This window comes from Sarcophilus harrisii, chromosome 4 (assembly GCF_902635505.1).
Source record: "Sarcophilus harrisii chromosome 4, mSarHar1.11, whole genome shotgun sequence".
NCBI lineage: Eukaryota > Metazoa > Chordata > Mammalia > Dasyuromorphia > Dasyuridae > Sarcophilus > Sarcophilus harrisii.
In genome coordinates this window covers 95,741,657-95,759,781 of record NC_045429.1, presented here as the reverse complement: position 1 = coordinate 95,759,781, position 18,125 = coordinate 95,741,657, and the positions used below count along the sequence as shown (strand labels likewise).

Sequence of the window (18,125 nt, the reverse complement as noted above, 5' to 3'; positions counted from 1 at the left end):
TTTTGCTGGGAGGAAGTTTGCCTAAATGGACCAAATTCAGGATATATGTTAATAATTCAGTGCTAATATGGTAGAAGGTCTATAGTTGTAGTGCTTAGACTTTTGTTGTTGCAACACTTTTATCAATGACTTGGATAAAGGCATAGATAACATACTCATCAAATTTTCAGATAACACAAATCTGGAAGAAATAGTTCAAACACTTGGTGATAGGTTCCGATTAAGAAGATTTTAGAGGATGTTAGAACAAATGGCTGAATTCATGAAGAAGAAATTCAAAAGGGATTTATAAATGTAAAGTCTTACACTTGAGTACAAAAATCATTACTGCAAATATAAGATGGGAGATGCAGAGTTATATAGTAATATTTCTGGATAAGATCTTAGGGGTTTAGTGGACTTATTATGAATCATCAGTGTAATGTGGCAACCAAAACAAATAATGTGACAGCAGACAGAATTTCTAGGGGGAAGCATATGATAGTTCCTCTGGACTCTGTCCTCATCTGATGTCAACTGGAGTAGTGTTTAGTTCTGGGCACTACTATTCAAGAATGTCCTTGAAAAGCTGGGGAATTTCCAGAGGAGGATTGCCAGAATGTGAGGGGTCTTGAGTCTTTGAAATGAGAGAAGCCTTTGCAGGAAGTGGGCATTTCAGCCTAGAGAAAAGAAGATTTGGGGAGACATGTTCCTGTCTTTAAATATATAAAAAGCAGACATCTAAAGCAGGGATTAGACTTGTTTTGCTTTGCTCCAGAGGGCAAAATCAACAATAATGGGTGAAAATCAGAGAGAGACAGTCTTAGCCTTGATGTCAAGAAAAATTTTGGCTTTCACATTCCTAAAGATAGAACTGTTCAAATGTGAAATGAGCTTTCTTTTTATTTTTTTAAAATTTGATTTTTAAAAATGATTTTTAATTATCATTTTTCTCCTTCCCTCCCATCCACTGAAAAGGCAAGAAATACATGTAATGCACCCCTATTTTTTACCCTATCAAGATAATTCTTTTGTCAGACATATTTCTATATTTGTGGCGGAACACAGGATAGGGTAATTGGTAGGAAAATGAATCATAAACATATTGCTAGAGTTATTGGTAAGAAATTTTTTCATCCTTATACATAATAAGTCAAGCAAAACATCTTTCCACATTAACCACTTTTTAAAAGAAGAAAAAAGCAAAATAAGGAAAATGGAAAAATATATACTTCAATTTGCACTCAAGAATTCATTCCTCCTCTCTCTGGAGGTAGATAGCAATTTTTTTCATCAAGAATCCCTTGTGGATCACTGTATTGAGCCTATCTCTATTAATAATATTTCATAATAACAGGTAGCTAGCTGAAACAGTGAAAAGAGTGTTGTACCTGGAGACAGAAGGCCTGAGTTCAAAGATGGCCTCATACTTACTAGCTGTGTGACCCTCAGCAAATGACAATCTGTTTGCCTCAGTTTCTTATGTGTAAATTGGGGATGATAACAGCATCTACCTTCCAAAGTTGTTTTGAGGATCACCTAATATTTATAAAGTACTTTGTAAACTTAAAAGTGCTATGTAAATGTTAGTTATGATGATGATGTTAACTAAAATGAAACCAGTTTAAATTCTTAGAAAACTTTTGTATGTGTTCTCTAAATTTTTCAGTTCTATATAAAGGATACTGAACGTTAAAAACACATCTAACATTTAAAGAAGATTTTTAAGACTCCCTAAAGCCACTATCTCAAGCCACAGAATGGGCTAGCCTGAGCAATGGAAAATTCCTCTTATTAAGAGGATCTTTTCAATCCAGGGAAAAAGAATTTGAGAGTTTAAAGGATCCCAATAGTCACCTAGGCCAACTCATGCACAAGAGAAATCCATAAAGTGGTCTTTGAAGTTCTACAAAAAGGTATCACTCTCATTTTACAAGTGAGGAAATCCCAGCAGAAACAAGTTATATGACTTGCCCCAAGTCACACAGATGTTAAGTGCCTAATTCCCAGTGCAGTGTTCTATCCACTTAACCACCCAGCTAACTGTAAGAGTATAAAAAAATAATAAAATATAAATTAAATCAAATATCCTGAAAAGCATGAACTGTGAATATAAAAGGGGGAGGTGAGGTTAACAGAGAAAGCAAAAGAAAGGCCTTGTGCTATGTCATGGGTGTCAGATTTTTCTACTAGAGGGGTAATCTTTTCTATTCCAAACAGTTCTTACCAATGGTAGGGGCCAAAGATCAGAGGCTGTGACTCTTTTTTCTCACTCTCCCCATAACTCACACACCTCAGGATTCTATAGAGCCTCATCTTGAGGACTAACCTAAGAATAGGATTCCTAATATTTCAGGAAAACTACTGCCTCAGAACATCCTTGATGGGAAACAAATCTTCTATTGTGGTAAATAAGAATCTTATACCCAAAGTGAGAAGTCACCAAAAGAGGTAAATGGACACAGAGAAAAGGAACCTAATGACAAAATCCATCTTCAGGTTTCACAGATTTCTTTTGACAGACACTTTTTACTTTCTACTTGTTAGGGACAGTGTGTGCTGGAGTATTTTTTTTTGACCCAGTAGTTGCTGGACTGATCGTTCTGCTTTCTGGATATTATGTGCTTTTAAAAAAACACTTAATTTCATTATTAGAGGAGCTTGCTCTCAGACAGTTGTTAAGGTATCACAATGTTATTTGGATATCAAAGAACTGTAACTCCTTTTGAGTTTCTGCCCATATTCCCTGTGCAGCTTATCATGTGGTAGTTTCTCTGATATAGTGGTGAAAATGAGACCGTAAGAGGACAAGCCATTGGCACCACTAGCTTAGTACTCAGTTGTCCTCATCTCTTCATCTGTTCTTGTCGTCCTTTATTAATGTATATTCCCTTAGATTCTCTAAGCTGTCAGTTTCTCTGTTCAAAAAAGCATGTTAGATTAAAGCTAAGTCAGTGTTTCCCTGGGATATCTGGGAGGCAGAGAAAGATAAAGGACAATTTAGTGTTTATAACAAAGAATCTAATCAATCCACACACACTGACTGAGTGTAATATTATGCCTACAAAGGAGAAATAAAAATCACTGTGCTTAGGAGTCTTAAGGAGAGGCTTTAGTCACTATGGCCATTTTCATGAAAACTCTCTGAATAAAATTGGTCTGCCTCAGAGTAAGGGTACATCCCACTGAGCCCCAGCTCCCTCTACTTACATGTCTATAAAGCTTTGCAGCAGGTGACATAACTAAGGTGGCTCACAAAAACTCATATTTTAAAAAATCAAAGCACAGAAAATAAGAAATTTTCAGAAATTTAGCTTCCATAGTCCCAAAGTGCCCATTTTACAAAGGTGTTCTATCTCCTCCAAAGAAAATACCAAAGCCTTTAGATCTACCTTTGCAAACAAACTTCCACAGCAGAGACTGCAAAAGTAGCTCAGCTAAGTCTCCTTTACTTCTTCCCAACCTCCAACCACCATCACCCCTATACACATCCTTTACTCTTCATTTTTATCTGACTCTCTCCTGCTCCAGCCCCAAGCTCACACACAGAGCAGCCTCAGGGACTTTCTGGTCACACCCTTATTCTCTAGATGGGATAATCCACCTTACAGCAGCCGGGCAGAGCCCGCAGCCTGCAACTCTAAAGATGAGGACCATCCTGAAGGGCTCTGGTGTGCTTCTGCTGCCATCTTATGGGCACAAGAGGTTCAACGGGAGCAACGTGGAAAGGAGGAGGATGGCTCTGGACTCCAGGAAGAGGAGTCCAGATTCGGCCTCTGACACTCACTCAACTTCATCTAAAAAATAAAAGGGTCCGGCTAAATGGTCTCTGAGAGTCCTGCTGGCTCTAGATCTGTGACATTCTATTGCACAGCTTGTCCACGTTGCTAGTCATCAGCAGGATTCTCCTGAACCTTCACAGCTGACTTGCCCAGTATATCTGGCTTTGATCAGAAGGTGCCATTTTAAAACTTTCCATCATACATTCAAAATAACATTTCTTTCCAAAAAAATACAACCAAACTCCACTGGGATAGTAGCAAAGCAGCTCTGACTCAGTTCTGAAGATATCTTTACTTCAGTGTACAATTTCTTATTCAAATGTTAAGCCAAAAGCACTCTATCTCTCTACCAATCCCCTTCCCTCCCCCACACACATGCACCCATGGTTGTTCCCATAAAAAGAGATACTGAGAAGAATCAGTACCATGGACTTAATAGGTATCACTTAAGTGGTCAGCTGTCCTATTTTAAGGCTGAAAATTATCAGAAAAGCTTAAAACTTTTCATTTGGGGCATTTTTTTTGCCCTGACTTCTTCCCCTGAATAGAATAACTTAGGCAATCTTCCCACCAAACTATCACAAAACAGAAAGGCTAAAAGAAGATGCATCTCAACTACTGAAGAATTAGGAAAGGAGTCTTTACTTTAAAGGAGCTTTACCTGAAATTATTGCCTCCCCTTGTCCGGCTGTTCAGACTTTCAGCATACCTGAGCAACTGGCTTACCATAAGGAGCTTCTGAGCTCAGAAGGGGCTGATGTGCCAGCCAGGGCAGCAGTTTGCTGGACACTTGCCTAGCGTACAATAGGCCAACCCCCTTCAGACAAATCCACACTTCTTTGCTTTCTACAGAACCAGCACTGGGAGAAAACTGGCTCAAATGAGTGTGGGCTCCAATCCCTACCTCAATGTATCTCAGAGAACTTCTGTCTGCCCTGATGTATCTTGCAACCCAGGTAGGTGATTTCCAGAAAGTCCAGCTCCCAGTAGTCAGGGTACCCCACACCTGCCTTTGCCCTCTCCCTAGTAAAACACTCAGCCCCCTTTTTCTGATGAAGGCACTGGTAGTTTCTCTACCCAACATGGAAAACTCAGTTGGAAGAAAAGGAAGGAAGAGGGGAAAAAAAAAAAAACAAAAAAACAACATTTGGGGCCCTCCCAGTCATAGCTCTGAAAAAAGGATCAACTTTATCTAAAAGTAGATTAGCTATAAAAAACATAGCTGATAAAAGCTTTGAGTAGTAGGTGTTAGATAACTGCTCGCTTTATTCTGAAGTGCCCAGTAAACTGGGGAAGGAGCTACCAGAGGCACCCCACCTCTGAGGAGAGGATTCCCTTTCCCTTCTGTGTTCATGTGTAGTGGACAATGGAAGACTTTCCAAATAAAATTGCAAGGCGTCTCTCTTTCTGAAGTGGCAAGGGTTTTTACGTTCTTAGAGAAAAAAAAAACTTGACCTATTTTGTCATGTTTTTCTTTTAAGAGAAACAGAGATTTTTGTGCCTTCTAAAATTTTTTTAAAATTTTTTATTGAATATTACTTTTTGTTTGTTTGTTTGTTTCAAAGTCATGATTCCTGATCATTTAACCCTCAATAGCCTGAGTTTTAGGTATTCCAGGGTACTTTTGCTAAAACTGTTCAATAGGGAATAACAGCCAGTATTGTGTTTTTTTTAAAACTATGAAATATGTCTTAGGGGCAATGCAGAGTAAACAGAAGGAGAATTCTTGCTCAAACCAAACCTCTCTGTCAAGGTCAGCTGTTCCCATACCGAATTTGCTAATTATAGCTCCATGTAGATTACAAAGTGTTTACATTCTTGGAAATATCTTGTCACTGAGATGGAAAGTATCAGAAGGTAGCTGTCCATGACTGACATTTATTCTTTCACTCTTACAAAAATTTCAGTTCTGGATCCTAGCATAAACTATTTATTGTCACTAAAACCAGATATACTAAGTTACAGGAAGCAAAAACTTAGGTCACCTTCAAATACTATCCCTGATGTTCCTAGATATATGACTGAGTGTGGACAAGAAATCTGATCTCTTTGAGCCTCATTTTCCTCATCAATAAAACGGAAAGAATAACCATCTGTAGTACCTACATCAGAGCTTTGGGGTGAGGGTCAAATGAGATAACGAATGTACAATGCTTTGTGAACTTGAAAGCACTGTGAAAATGGCACTCGTTATTAATTTTACTTCTGAAACAAAAGATGGTAGTAACATCTAGCACTCTTGGTCCCAATATGTTATTTTTAAATGAACCAGCTGTGAGCACCAGATTGTACTGAAAATCTAGGATACCATATACACCAAAATATTCATCAAAGCACTGAAGTTTCTGTGGGTGTAGCAAAGAGATGGAAATAAAGTGGTAATTGATTAGGGAATGACTAAACAAATTGTGACTGAACCACAGGAAACAAGGAAGATGATGAATTCAAAAGCATGGAAAGACTTAAATAAACGGATACCAAATGAAAAAAAACAAAGACAGAAAAACAACAAATACAATAATTATGAAATGTAATTAGAAAAAAACAATAAAATGAAAATGAATGCTGTTTAATTATAATAGTTGACTCTGGAGAAAAACAGAATATTTACTCTCCACCCTTTGTTGAAGAGATGAGATACTTTGGGTGTTAATATTGCCTATGCTATCTGATACAAATGATATATTGGTTCATTTTCCTAAATTATTTTTAATGCCTTAATACACTTTGAACATTTAAATAGCTTAAACACTAGGTTCTGGGAGGAAAGGCATGAGGAAGAGAAGAAATATAGTCCCAAAAAATAATGTGGTACAAACCAAAAGACATAAATAAAAATGTTTTTGTCTTTAATAACCCAGTATGGGGGGGAGAGGGAAGGAAAAAAAACTTCAGGACCAGATGTGAATTCTATCAAACATTCATGGAACATTAAATGTGAATACTACTGCAATAATAAGACAAGAGTGTTCCAGTTTCTTTCTACAATGTAACACAGTTTTGACATCTAAACCAGAAAGACAAACCATATAAAGAAATGTACCTATTAATATTCTCAAAAGGCATTTATCCATTAAAACAATGTCGCATTAGAAAAATTATATACTGATCAGATTGAGTTTAGATCAGAAACATAGGGTTGATTCAACATAAGGAAAACTTTAGATGTAATAAATCATGTTAATAATACAAATAATAAAAACTACAAGATTATATCAATAGATAGAAAAAAGCTTTTGACAGAATCCAACAATCACTTTTATAAACTCTAAATAATCATAGGAATAAATGAACTATTATTTAACATAGTGAATACTTTTTTACTTAAACTCAAAAGTAAACATTATATGTAATGCAGAAAAGTAGGAGGACTTTCCAATAAGATTAGAAGTAAAGCAAGGATACCTATGATCATCACTACTATTTAACAGTGCTTGAAATGCTAGCTATAACAATAAGACAAGAAAAAGAAATTAAGGGAAAAGCACAAAGAAAAAACAAAACCACTGCTTTTTGCAGGTGAAATAATGGTATATTTTGAAAATCTTACAGTCACAAAACTTTAGCAAAGTTGCAAGAAATAAGATAAAACCACAAAAATTACCAGCATTCACACACATATACATACACCCAGCAAAAAGAACTAGAAAGAGAAATTCTATTCAAAATAACTACAAAAAACTATAAAAACATTAATTCCTCATAAGTATACCAAGACAATATAATATGACAATCCTACATAAGTTATTTTACTAATTCAATACTGTACAAAACTTTCAAAAGAATATTTTATAAATCCTTTAAAAATAATTAATTTTATATGACAGAACAAAAGGTCAAAAATGTCAGTGATAAAAATGAAAAAAAGCAGGAAGGAAGTATATCAGCACCAAACTTCAAAGTGTACCAAAAAACCAAATCCCAAACCCAATAATCATTAAAAGAATTTGGTTTTGTTTAGCTAGCTAGCTAGACAGACAGACAGACAAATAAAGAGGTTGACCAGTAGGACAGATTAAGTTCACAACATATAGAGGTAAGCACAGTAGTAATAGAGTTTTGATAGATGCAAAGACCCTAATACAAAAGACTCTTAGAAAAACAAAGATATGGCAGGATTAGTTTTAGACCAAAACTTCATACCAAAATAAGTACCAAATGAATATATGACCTAGATATAAAAAGATTATTATAAATAACCTGAAAGGGCAAGGTATTTTTAGGGCATGGATAGGGAAAAGTGTTTATTTTCAGAGGAGATCATATAAGATAAAAGAGACAATTCTGATTATATAAAACTGAAAGTTTTACATAAATCTAATGTAATGAAAATAAAAAGAGAAATAGGTTAACTGGGGGAAAATCTTCATAACAATTTTCTCTGATAGAGATTTTCCTTTTTAAGATAGATAAGGAATTAATTCAAATATGTAAAACTAAGATTTAATTTAATGCTTAATAAATAAATTATTAAGAAATATGAAGAAAGTTATCAAGCAACAATCATGAAATGATGCTCTAAATAATTAATAATTAAAGAAATACAAATTTAAGCATATGTAGGCACAAAATATTTGTAAAATTTATATAATCTGAAATATTAAGAAATGATATATGTATGCAAAAATATGTATAGCAGTTCTTTTTGTGGTAAACAGAAATTGGAAATATAAAGAGATGTCTTTCAATGACAGAATGGCTAAACAAATGTAGTAGATGAAGGTAATGAAATTTTTTTATGCCATAAGAAATAATGAAATGGACAATTTCAGGTGAAACTGAAAAGACCTTTATGAATGATGTCAAAGTGAGCTTTTCCAATTAAGAAAACAATTTATACAACAACATTTATAGAGGAAACAAATTTTGAAAGACTAGAACTCTGATCAATGCAAAAATAAATCATAATTCCAAAAGAATGAAGATGAAGTACACTACTCACTTTCCAAAAGAGAAATGAAGTTAAAAAACAGAAAAAGAGACATTTTAAACATGGCTAATGTTTTATAAGACTATGTAGAAATATACTGAGGGAGTTTTCAGATTTCTTTTTTTGATTGCTTGATTAGGGGAAATAGCTACAGTAGCAGGAAAAGATTAATAAAAAAAATGCTATATGTTTTCTTTGTTATGTTTAAACATATGTTATGTTTAAACATAACAAAGAAAAGTTAGTGCATATTTTTTCTAGGAAGTGATGACTATTTGATGGGTAGCGTAATATTCAGAAAAAACATTATTCTCCCTATCTTTTTCAAAACAGATGCAAATGTGAGATAACAAAACAAAACAAAAACTATATACAGTGATACATTCCTTAAAGAGAATATTCATTCAGGCTGCAAATTCCTGCTGTTTGTTAGCTTCCAGAAGATTCTGAATTACCATTTATACTAAAGGAGATAACAGCTTGTTTTTTTTTCTTCTTTCAGAGCACAGAAATGGAAACTTGATTCAATATTACAAGTAATTTGGAAACTTCCAAAGTTGCAATGATGGAAAATATGTCTACTGCTATCTATAGTGATCACAGTATATCACAGTGATCACAGTGTATCACAGTATAGTGATCACTGAATACAGTGTTAGAAGGGATCTTGGATGTCATCTAAACCCAAATCTCCATCTCATCCATAAACTCTTAATTTTTAAGATAAAGAAATTGGCTCAAAAATGTTAAGGGTATTGCTCAAGATCATAAAAAAATAAGCAGCAAACATGGGATTTGAACTAAGTTCTTTGACTTCAAATCCAGTTCTCTTTTCATTATACCAGATACCTCTCACTCCTTCTAAGCTCTCTCCTCAGTCTTATATCCAGCATCCATCCATCCCCCATCTCTTTCACCCTTTTTACACTACACACAGTCATATCTTCTAAGGATCAGAGAGTGTACAGGAGAGTGAGAGAGATAAAAGTCTTCCCTGTCCACCTTTAAAATATTACACATTTAGAGGAAACCCAAAAACCATACATTTCATTGCTTCACTGTGACATGGATGGATGCCTGGCACCTCAGATTGTATGTTCCATGGTAACAGAGAGAAAAGATGGTTCAATATTACCATTAAACTTTTGTATAAAAAAATGAAAATCTTTGTTTTTGAATAAAACTGGAGAATAAAAGAGTTTTTGGAATTTCTTTTCAATGTACCAGATTTCCATGGACAAATTTATTCTTTTTACCTGGAAAAATGCTCTTTCTCTGACTTCATCATTTCTGCCAATGGCAAGTCCCCCCAAAATAAAACTTTCATGTTACCTGTAACTTTCCATTTATATCTTAGATCTAAACAGTTACCATGTCTTATCAGTTAACCAACAAACATTTATAGAATGCCTAGCAGGCACCATGCTAAGATTGGGGGAGGAGGATACAAAGACAAAAACAAAACACTCTTTTATAAGAGGTGTACTACTGGCAAATGAATCTTCCTTACTATATCAACCCGGACATGTACTGTTCTACTGAAAGAGCTACCATGGTCTTACTGCCTTCTTGGTAAAAACAAAACAAAACAAACAAAAAACCAAAAAAAACATTAATTAGGCATTCAAGACTATGTACAATCTGAACCACTCTACCTTTTTAGCCTTTTTTCATTTTCTTCCCCTCCAATTATTCTAAACTCCAAATAAACTACTGTATACTATCTGCTAAATATATCCTATACTTTCCTGTCTCCATATATTTGCACACATTTACTAGATCTGGAATATTCTTCCTTCTCCCTTTCTTGTCAATTGTGAATTTCCTATTTATCCTTTAAAAATGTCAATAAAACTTTACCTAAACCAACAGGTTGATAACCAACTTTACTTAGTCTTCATACAATTTTTTATTCTGCACCTCTGCAATGCATTCACATATTATTTGTATTACAGCTATCTATTTATATCAATCACTACAGTAGAACATGATGATATCTTATTTTAACTTTGTATCTCCCTTAGCACCTGGCATATGATTCTTTACAATTTAACTTTTGCGTCTTGAATAAAAGCTTTGTTATAAACTTGAATGAGACCACACTATAGTGGCAAGGGCATTGGTTGGGGTTGAAGAGAGAAGATCCTGACTATGAATTTCAATTTGGCTTACTATTTGGACAACTTCAGGAAAGTCACATAATTTATCTTGAGGTCAGTTTTCTCATATGTAAACTGTATTAGATGATTCCACCTAGGATCTAATGATCCTATGATATCAAAAGGTTTGTTCTATTGGTCATGACTTAATAATGTAATTCAATTTCTAGCAACTTTTGTTACAAGAGAAGTCATTCTGGGAAGTAAAGACATAACGGTTTCATCAGTTTCACATTAGGAGTAATTGTACTCCTCAGGAAAATCAAGGCATGCTAGAATTAGAATTTGGTTGTTTTTCCATTCAACTCCATTAGAAAACATCTGCATTGATTGAAGTTATATTCATACTGTGTCCATCTCAGAGTCACCGATTGGATTTTAACTTGGCAATAGTAACACACATACAATATGAGGCTACCAGGATGCCAATAAAAGTCAAAAGGAATGAACCATCTCACCTATTCATGTCTTGTGAGCCTACCACCAACAGTACTCAACATAATTTCAGCATAGAGTTGAACTTCAATTCAATAAGCTCTTATTACATGTTTACCATATACAAGTCACTGCTAGGGAATGCCAAGAAAAACTAAAAGTCCTTGCCCTCTATTAGAAAAAATAACATACAACATGAGTAAAAGAATGCTCACCACAGAGAGACAAAGAAGTAGGAGAAAGGAGGAGAGGGAAAGTTAGGAAATAGGAATGAGAGAGAAGGAGAAATGAGGAAAATGGAAGCAGAAAAAGACGTGAGGGTATAGACAAGAGTAGAAGACGAGGGACAGAGAGTGGAAAAACAGAGCAAGAGAATTCAAATGCTGTTAGAGGACTCTAATATTAGCTAGGGACCTGTTTATAGATTGTTGCTAAGGAAAACTTCAGGCTTTGGAAAATGAACCAGACCACTATACCACTGTGACAGCTGCTGTTCAGACTTGATATCCATACAGGCTTATCTTCCAAATGGTTCCCATTTTCCATTTCCAACCTGCTGTCAGTTAGCCAAATCAATCTCTTTACAATCAAATGAATCCACTAGTTTGTTTTTTTTTTTTTTTTCCTAATGTCCACAAGAACTATGAAATTTGTGTGACAGCCAATAGAGCAAAGATCCAAAGCTCATTCAAAGAGAAAATTAGACTGTCTTCTCCTGGGTTTAAACTAAGAATAACAGGCAGTCCCACTACTCAAAGTGACCTTCTGAATTTAACATTAACTACATCCAAAAGAAGAAATTCTTCAATAATTCAATGTAGAGACTGTTATTTAGTCCTCAGTCTTCCACTCACCCACTGGGAGATTTTGAATATATAATTTCCCTTGTGTCATGATGGTCTCATTTTCTCATATCTAAAAATTAGAGAGAACAACTCTCGCCCCTCTTTACCACAAACAAAAGATATGGATAAATATGAAAAACATTTTAAATGCTTCCTAATACAAGATAGTATCTCTTATTAAAAATAATAGAAGTGTTTCAAGAGTTTTACTCTGGGTTATACTGTCTACTCAACAGAGTAAATCATCTAGATTCCCATGAGACTTGAAATCAGTTGATTCATTTGGTTTAACCTGATATGTTCATGGGCACTGAAGAAACTAAAAAGTCATCTAATATTTTTGGACAATAGTCCCAGTAGTCAGCAAAATGAAATGTCTCACCAGTATGAATGTAGGTGAATGATCTATATTCACACAAACAGATTCAGACCCCCTCTCTGATTCAAAATTCTAATTCATTCCTGGTGAAAATGACAGACTTCTCTAATAAAGCGATATTTAGGAAATATAATAGCCTCCTTCCTGAAAGATCAAATCACACTAATTACAATTACAGCTAATTACTAAGGGAATAGCTTCCACTGACCATATATATGTTGCCCTTCCTAGAGCAACAGCCTTTCAAAAGCCAGTTTTAAAGCCCCATTTCTCCAATCATCATGAGCTTCAAATCAGATATTTTGAAAATAGACTGTACTTCTGCACTAGTTCCCAGTAGGCGCTGAGATGTGTCCTTTTATAGTACAACAAAAGGCTGATTACAGGGAATGCTGCAATTCAAGGAAAGAATTAAGCACTAGCACATGCTGTTAGAGAGAACAGTTTGATTGCAAAACATTTGATTTGTGTGGGGGGAGGGCAAATTCTTGTTTGGGTGAAAAGAGAAAATGAATTGGCTTCATCTTACCAACAGCCATAACAAAATGGTTTATGATTATGGGTTTTTTAATTCCCAAGAAGGCAGGCCTTCTCAAGACATATTATACTTGCAGTATTCTACATGTAAGCTACATTTTGATCCATTTAGCATAATGGTCTTAGGAATAATGTTGCTCATATCCTTAGTACTACTGTGTTGGCTAATATCATCACTATTCAAATCAGTTTAATGTATCTATTCTACTCCAAAGAACGTTTTCTACATATTTACATACATATATGATTGTCCATGTGTGTATCTGCACATATATGTCTTTTATATGTTTTTCTGTATAAACTTTAAAATATAAGTACCTATTGAGTATACAGCATCTAACCCAGAACTACATGAAATAAGAGACTAAATAAAGATTTTTCTGAAAAGGAAGAAGAGGAGGCTAAGGATGATAGAAATGCTGACTCAATTACATCAAATGAGAGTCTATCCAGTTTTCTCACTTTCAGTCTCCAAGTTCTATTCAAAGTCTTCTTCTTGTACTCATTCTTTTGCAACTCCAAGTCTTACACCTGAAACATTTCCTCACCTCTAACTTCCCCAGTGATTGACTTTTTTTGGTATAAAAAAATTAATCTGGCTTTTTCAGATAACAAATCTTTCACCTGTCCTTTTCAATCTAAGATAAAATGTCCTACCTTCCTTCTAAAATGCAATGCATTAAAAAGGTGGAAGAATATACATATGAAGTTATCAGATATAATCACTACATTTATTTGTTTTAACTGTTAGTTTAACTTTAACTAAAGGAAGTTTCTTCTCTTTATTATAAGGGCAGTCTTCTCTTGGAGCAAAGAGAGTTGTTGGGAAGTGATAAGGTGTTTAAAAAGGATCAATAAAATATTTTTTAAAAGATAAAATTGCAAATCAAAATCCTTTTCGAAAATACTTAATTAACTCTATTCACATATGGTTCTACATTTTTTCAGGACATAACTAGTCTATATACTGTAATAATTTACAGTAATAAATGTCACTTTACTTTCATCTTTTAAAAGATGATTTCTATGTGCTCTAGCTAGACTATAAACTCCTTGAGGGTAAAAGATCACATCAAGAAGATTTTCCAGTTATTTGTCTCTATTATTCCCATCTCTGATATGGAGCACCCTGCATAGCATACAGCCCATCAGAGATGTTACATGCTTAACCCACATTCCTATTCTTTTAATATATGCTTCCTCTTATTTCTCACCCCTAAAACATAATTACAAACCATTCATGCTTTGGTTTAATGTTCTTATACTAATATCTCTACATCCCATATATATGTACTTGAATTAATGTTAGTCTTAGACTATTAATTCCCCCAAAAGCAGAAAATGGTCTTATTTTTTATAATGACTTAGTCTCAACTTTCCTCCCTATCCAATTTCAACTCTATAGTTAATCAGGTCAATATTATACTATTCTCTACTTTTGATTGCCTTATCCTATCTCCATTCATGTTTGGCCAAATCCAAACCTAGATAACTCACACAATTTCACTTCTTCCATTCTTACTGTTTTGCTGCTAGAATCTTGCTACATGGGTCCAGTACCATTTTACATTTTCTAATCTCTAAGAGACCTCACAAGAAAGTAATTTCATTCTCTCTTGATTCTCTAGCGTCCTTTCCACAATTTGCTATTCCAAACTTCGACTCTCAAATTTCCCACATTATTACATCACTGCCTCTCAGATAAGGAACTAAGCTCATGCTTTAATGAGGAAATAGAACTTACACGAACTGATGCTGAGTGAAACGAGGAGGGCCAGGAGATCATTATATACTTCAAAAATGATATTATATGATGACCAATTCTGATGGACCTGGCCATCCTCAGCAATGAGATGAACCAAATCAGTTCTAATGGAGCAATAATGAACTGAACCAGCTACGCCCAGGGAAAGAACTCTGGGAGATGACTAAGAACCATTACATTGAATTCCCAATCCCTATATTTATGCCCACCTGCATTTTGGATTTCCTTCACAGGCTAATTGTACAATATTTCAGAGTCCAATTCTTTTTGTACAGCAAAATAACAGTTTGGTCATGTATACTTATTGTGTATCTCATTTATATTTTAATATATTTAACACCTACTGGTCAGCCTGCCATCTGGGGGAAGGAGTGAGGGAAGGAGGGAAAAAATTGGAACAAGAGGTTTGGCAATTGTCAATGCTGTAAAGTTACCCATACATATAACCTGTAAATAAAAGGCTATTAAGAAAATAAAAAATAAAAAAAAATGAGGAAATAGAGCCATTCCCTGTGAACTTCCTCTTCTTCACTTCTCTACGTTTCAAAGCCCAGATATCATTTGCTATTCTCTCCTCCTTTATTACAAACCTTGTTGAAGAAGTAGTTCCTTCTCCTCTTCAAGACCAATACCTTTATACTGCCCCTTGATCTCACTCTCACCTGTCTTTACCAATAGACTACCCCCACAATACCCACTCTCTAATTTTTAATACTTATCTACTTGTTCCTTCCCTGCTGGCTTACAAACATGTTTAGGTCTTTATTGATTCTAGCATTCCCACCCATGATATATATATATATATATACTGTCCTGTCTTCCTTTTATAGCCAAAATCTTAGAAAAAGCAGTATCTTCCTACTTCTGTTCAATTAATTCTTAACCCTTTGAAAACTTGCTTCCAATCTCATTGTTCAATTGAAGATCTTCAGAAAGCTAGAATCTGCTCTCCCCAAAGTCATCAATCATAATTTAACTGCCAAATGTGACGAAAGTCTTCTTCCATCTTCATCCTTTTTGACCTCTGGAGCACCTGACAACTTTCTTAAATACTCTCTTTTCTTGGATATTTTCTTGTTTCTAACTTTATCACATTATTTTTTTTCCTGTTTCTTCTACTACCATCTGATCATTCTTTCTCATTCTCCTTTTTTGGATCATCACCTGTACCACATTCTAATTGAGTATGATCTCAAGGCTCTGTCTTGGACTATTACTATTTTTTTCCCTATACATTATCTCATATGATGACTTTGTCAGCTTCCATGGGATTAATTATCATCCCAATGTAACCTTACTTTGTTTCCTTAGTACCAATCTTCCATCATGAAATAGCTATTAAAAATAGGACAAACCAGTTGTCCTATATTCTATAAACCTGAACTGATCCTTATTACAAATTTTCCTACTTCATTATCCTTCTGGTTACCCAGATTCAGAACCTTGGTCACCCAGATTCATTTCTTTGACTCATGCTAATTGCCAAACTGTTTCTGTTTGCACATCTCTCCCAATCATCTTTATTTATATAGCCACCACCCTAGCTCAGGCCCTTACTATCTCTCACCTGACTACAAAAGTTTTCCAACTGATGTCCCTACTTTAAATTTTTCCTCTTTCTAATCCATCTTACACTGGGCTCTGCCTCCTGACTTCCTTCAAAACTCAAATCTCACCTCCTGTAAGAGGCCTTTTCTGATCTGGACATTTCCTTTCAATGGTTAGTACCTCTTCTCTGAGATTTCCTTCCCTTTATAGGGCATATCTCTCTTCTATTTACATCTTTTTTTTTTTTTTTTTCCACATATTATTTTCCACATAAGAACATGAGTTCCTTGAAGTCAGGGATCATTTTCTTTTTCTTCTTATGTATTCCCAGTACTTAATACAGAATTTGCACATAGCAGACACTTAACAAACGCTTGTTGATGATGATAAGAAGGCCCTTCCTGATCCTTGTTAGCTTCTAGTTGCTCTTCTCTTCATCCCCTGCCAAATTCCCTTGAATATGTTGCACACCTTTATGTATGCATTTGTTATCTTCTCCAGTAAAATTTCAGTTCTGAGGCCTCATTTCTAAAATGTATAGAGAACTGACCCAAATTAATAAGAATAAAAATCATTCCCCAATTGATAAATGATCAAAGAATATAAATAATTTTCAGATGAAGAAATTAAAGCCATGAAAAAATGCTCTAAATCACTACTGATTAGAGAAATACAAATTAAGACAACTCTGAGGTACCACTTCATATCTTTCAGAATAGCTAAGATGACAGGAAAAAGATAATGATAAATGTTGGAGGAGACGTGGGAAAACTGGTGTATACTAATACATTGTTGGTGGATTTGCGAACTGATCCAACCATTTTGAGGAGCAATTTAGAACTACACCCAAGGACTATCAAACTGTGCATACCCTTTGATCCACTATTATCACCACTGAGTCTGTACCCCAAAGAGATCAAAAAAAGGATTTCAAAAATTGAAAAGGACCCACATGTACAAAAATATTTGTAACAGCCTGTAGAGAGTTGAAACTCTAAATCAGACAAGGGAGCACTTAAGGCCACCTATTTGATGTGAGACAATGGCTCTATTAGACTATATTTGGATGATGGCTCTCCTCACCATTGGTGCTTGCTGAATGTTTGGTGGTGAGAGAATCGTAGGCAAGGATTGGAGGGTGGAGGGAGAGAAGTGAGAGTTATTTGGCAGCAGGACAAGGAGGAGAGAGGCTGGAGACTCCAGATTCCAGAATCCAGGATACATCTTTGGCAAGCCCCAAGATAGCCTGCTTGCCTCCGTCACTTCTCCCACTAAAGACCAAGGACTTTGATTTATCCTGACTCTGGTTGACCCTGAGGCCCTCCAGGGAGCTAGTCTGTATTTTACAACAGCCCTTTTTGTAGAGGCAAGGAACTAGAAATTGAGTGGATGCCCAACATTGGGGAATGGCTGAATAAGTTATGGTATATGAATGTACTGAAATATTATTTTTCTGTAAGAAATGAGGGGCAGATTTTAGAAAAACCTAGAAAGACTTATATGAACTGATGCTGTGTGAAATGACCAGAACCAAGAAAACAATGTACACAGTAACAAGATTAAGTGATGATTAACTTGATGGATTTGGTTCTTCTTAACAATGAAATGATTCAAGGCAATTCCAATACTCAGGATGGAAAATGCCATCCACATCCAGAAAGAAAAGTATGGAGACTGAAAGTGGATTAAGGCACAGTATTTTCACCTTTCTTATTTGTTGTTGTTTTTTTTTTTCCCCTTTTTTGGTCTGATTTTTTTTTTTTGTA

General features: G+C 35.0%; 1 protein-coding gene across 9 annotated transcripts in view; it reads right to left on the bottom strand.

Annotated features, from left to right (window-relative positions):
* Window positions 1-18,125, bottom strand: part of PPP1R12B (protein phosphatase 1 regulatory subunit 12B) — a 233,711-nt gene that overhangs the window by 106,518 nt on the left and 109,068 nt on the right. The window contains exon 1 of one of the 9 annotated variants that reach the window (XM_031937148.1): window positions 4,423-4,812. The exons of the other annotated variants lie outside the window; for them this stretch is intronic. Coding sequence (XP_031793008.1) covers window positions 4,423-4,490 — 68 coding nt within the window. The 5' untranslated portion in view covers window positions 4,491-4,812. Of the gene's footprint in view, window positions 1-4,422; window positions 4,813-18,125 lie in introns of those variants that run through there. 9 annotated transcript variants of the gene reach the window in all.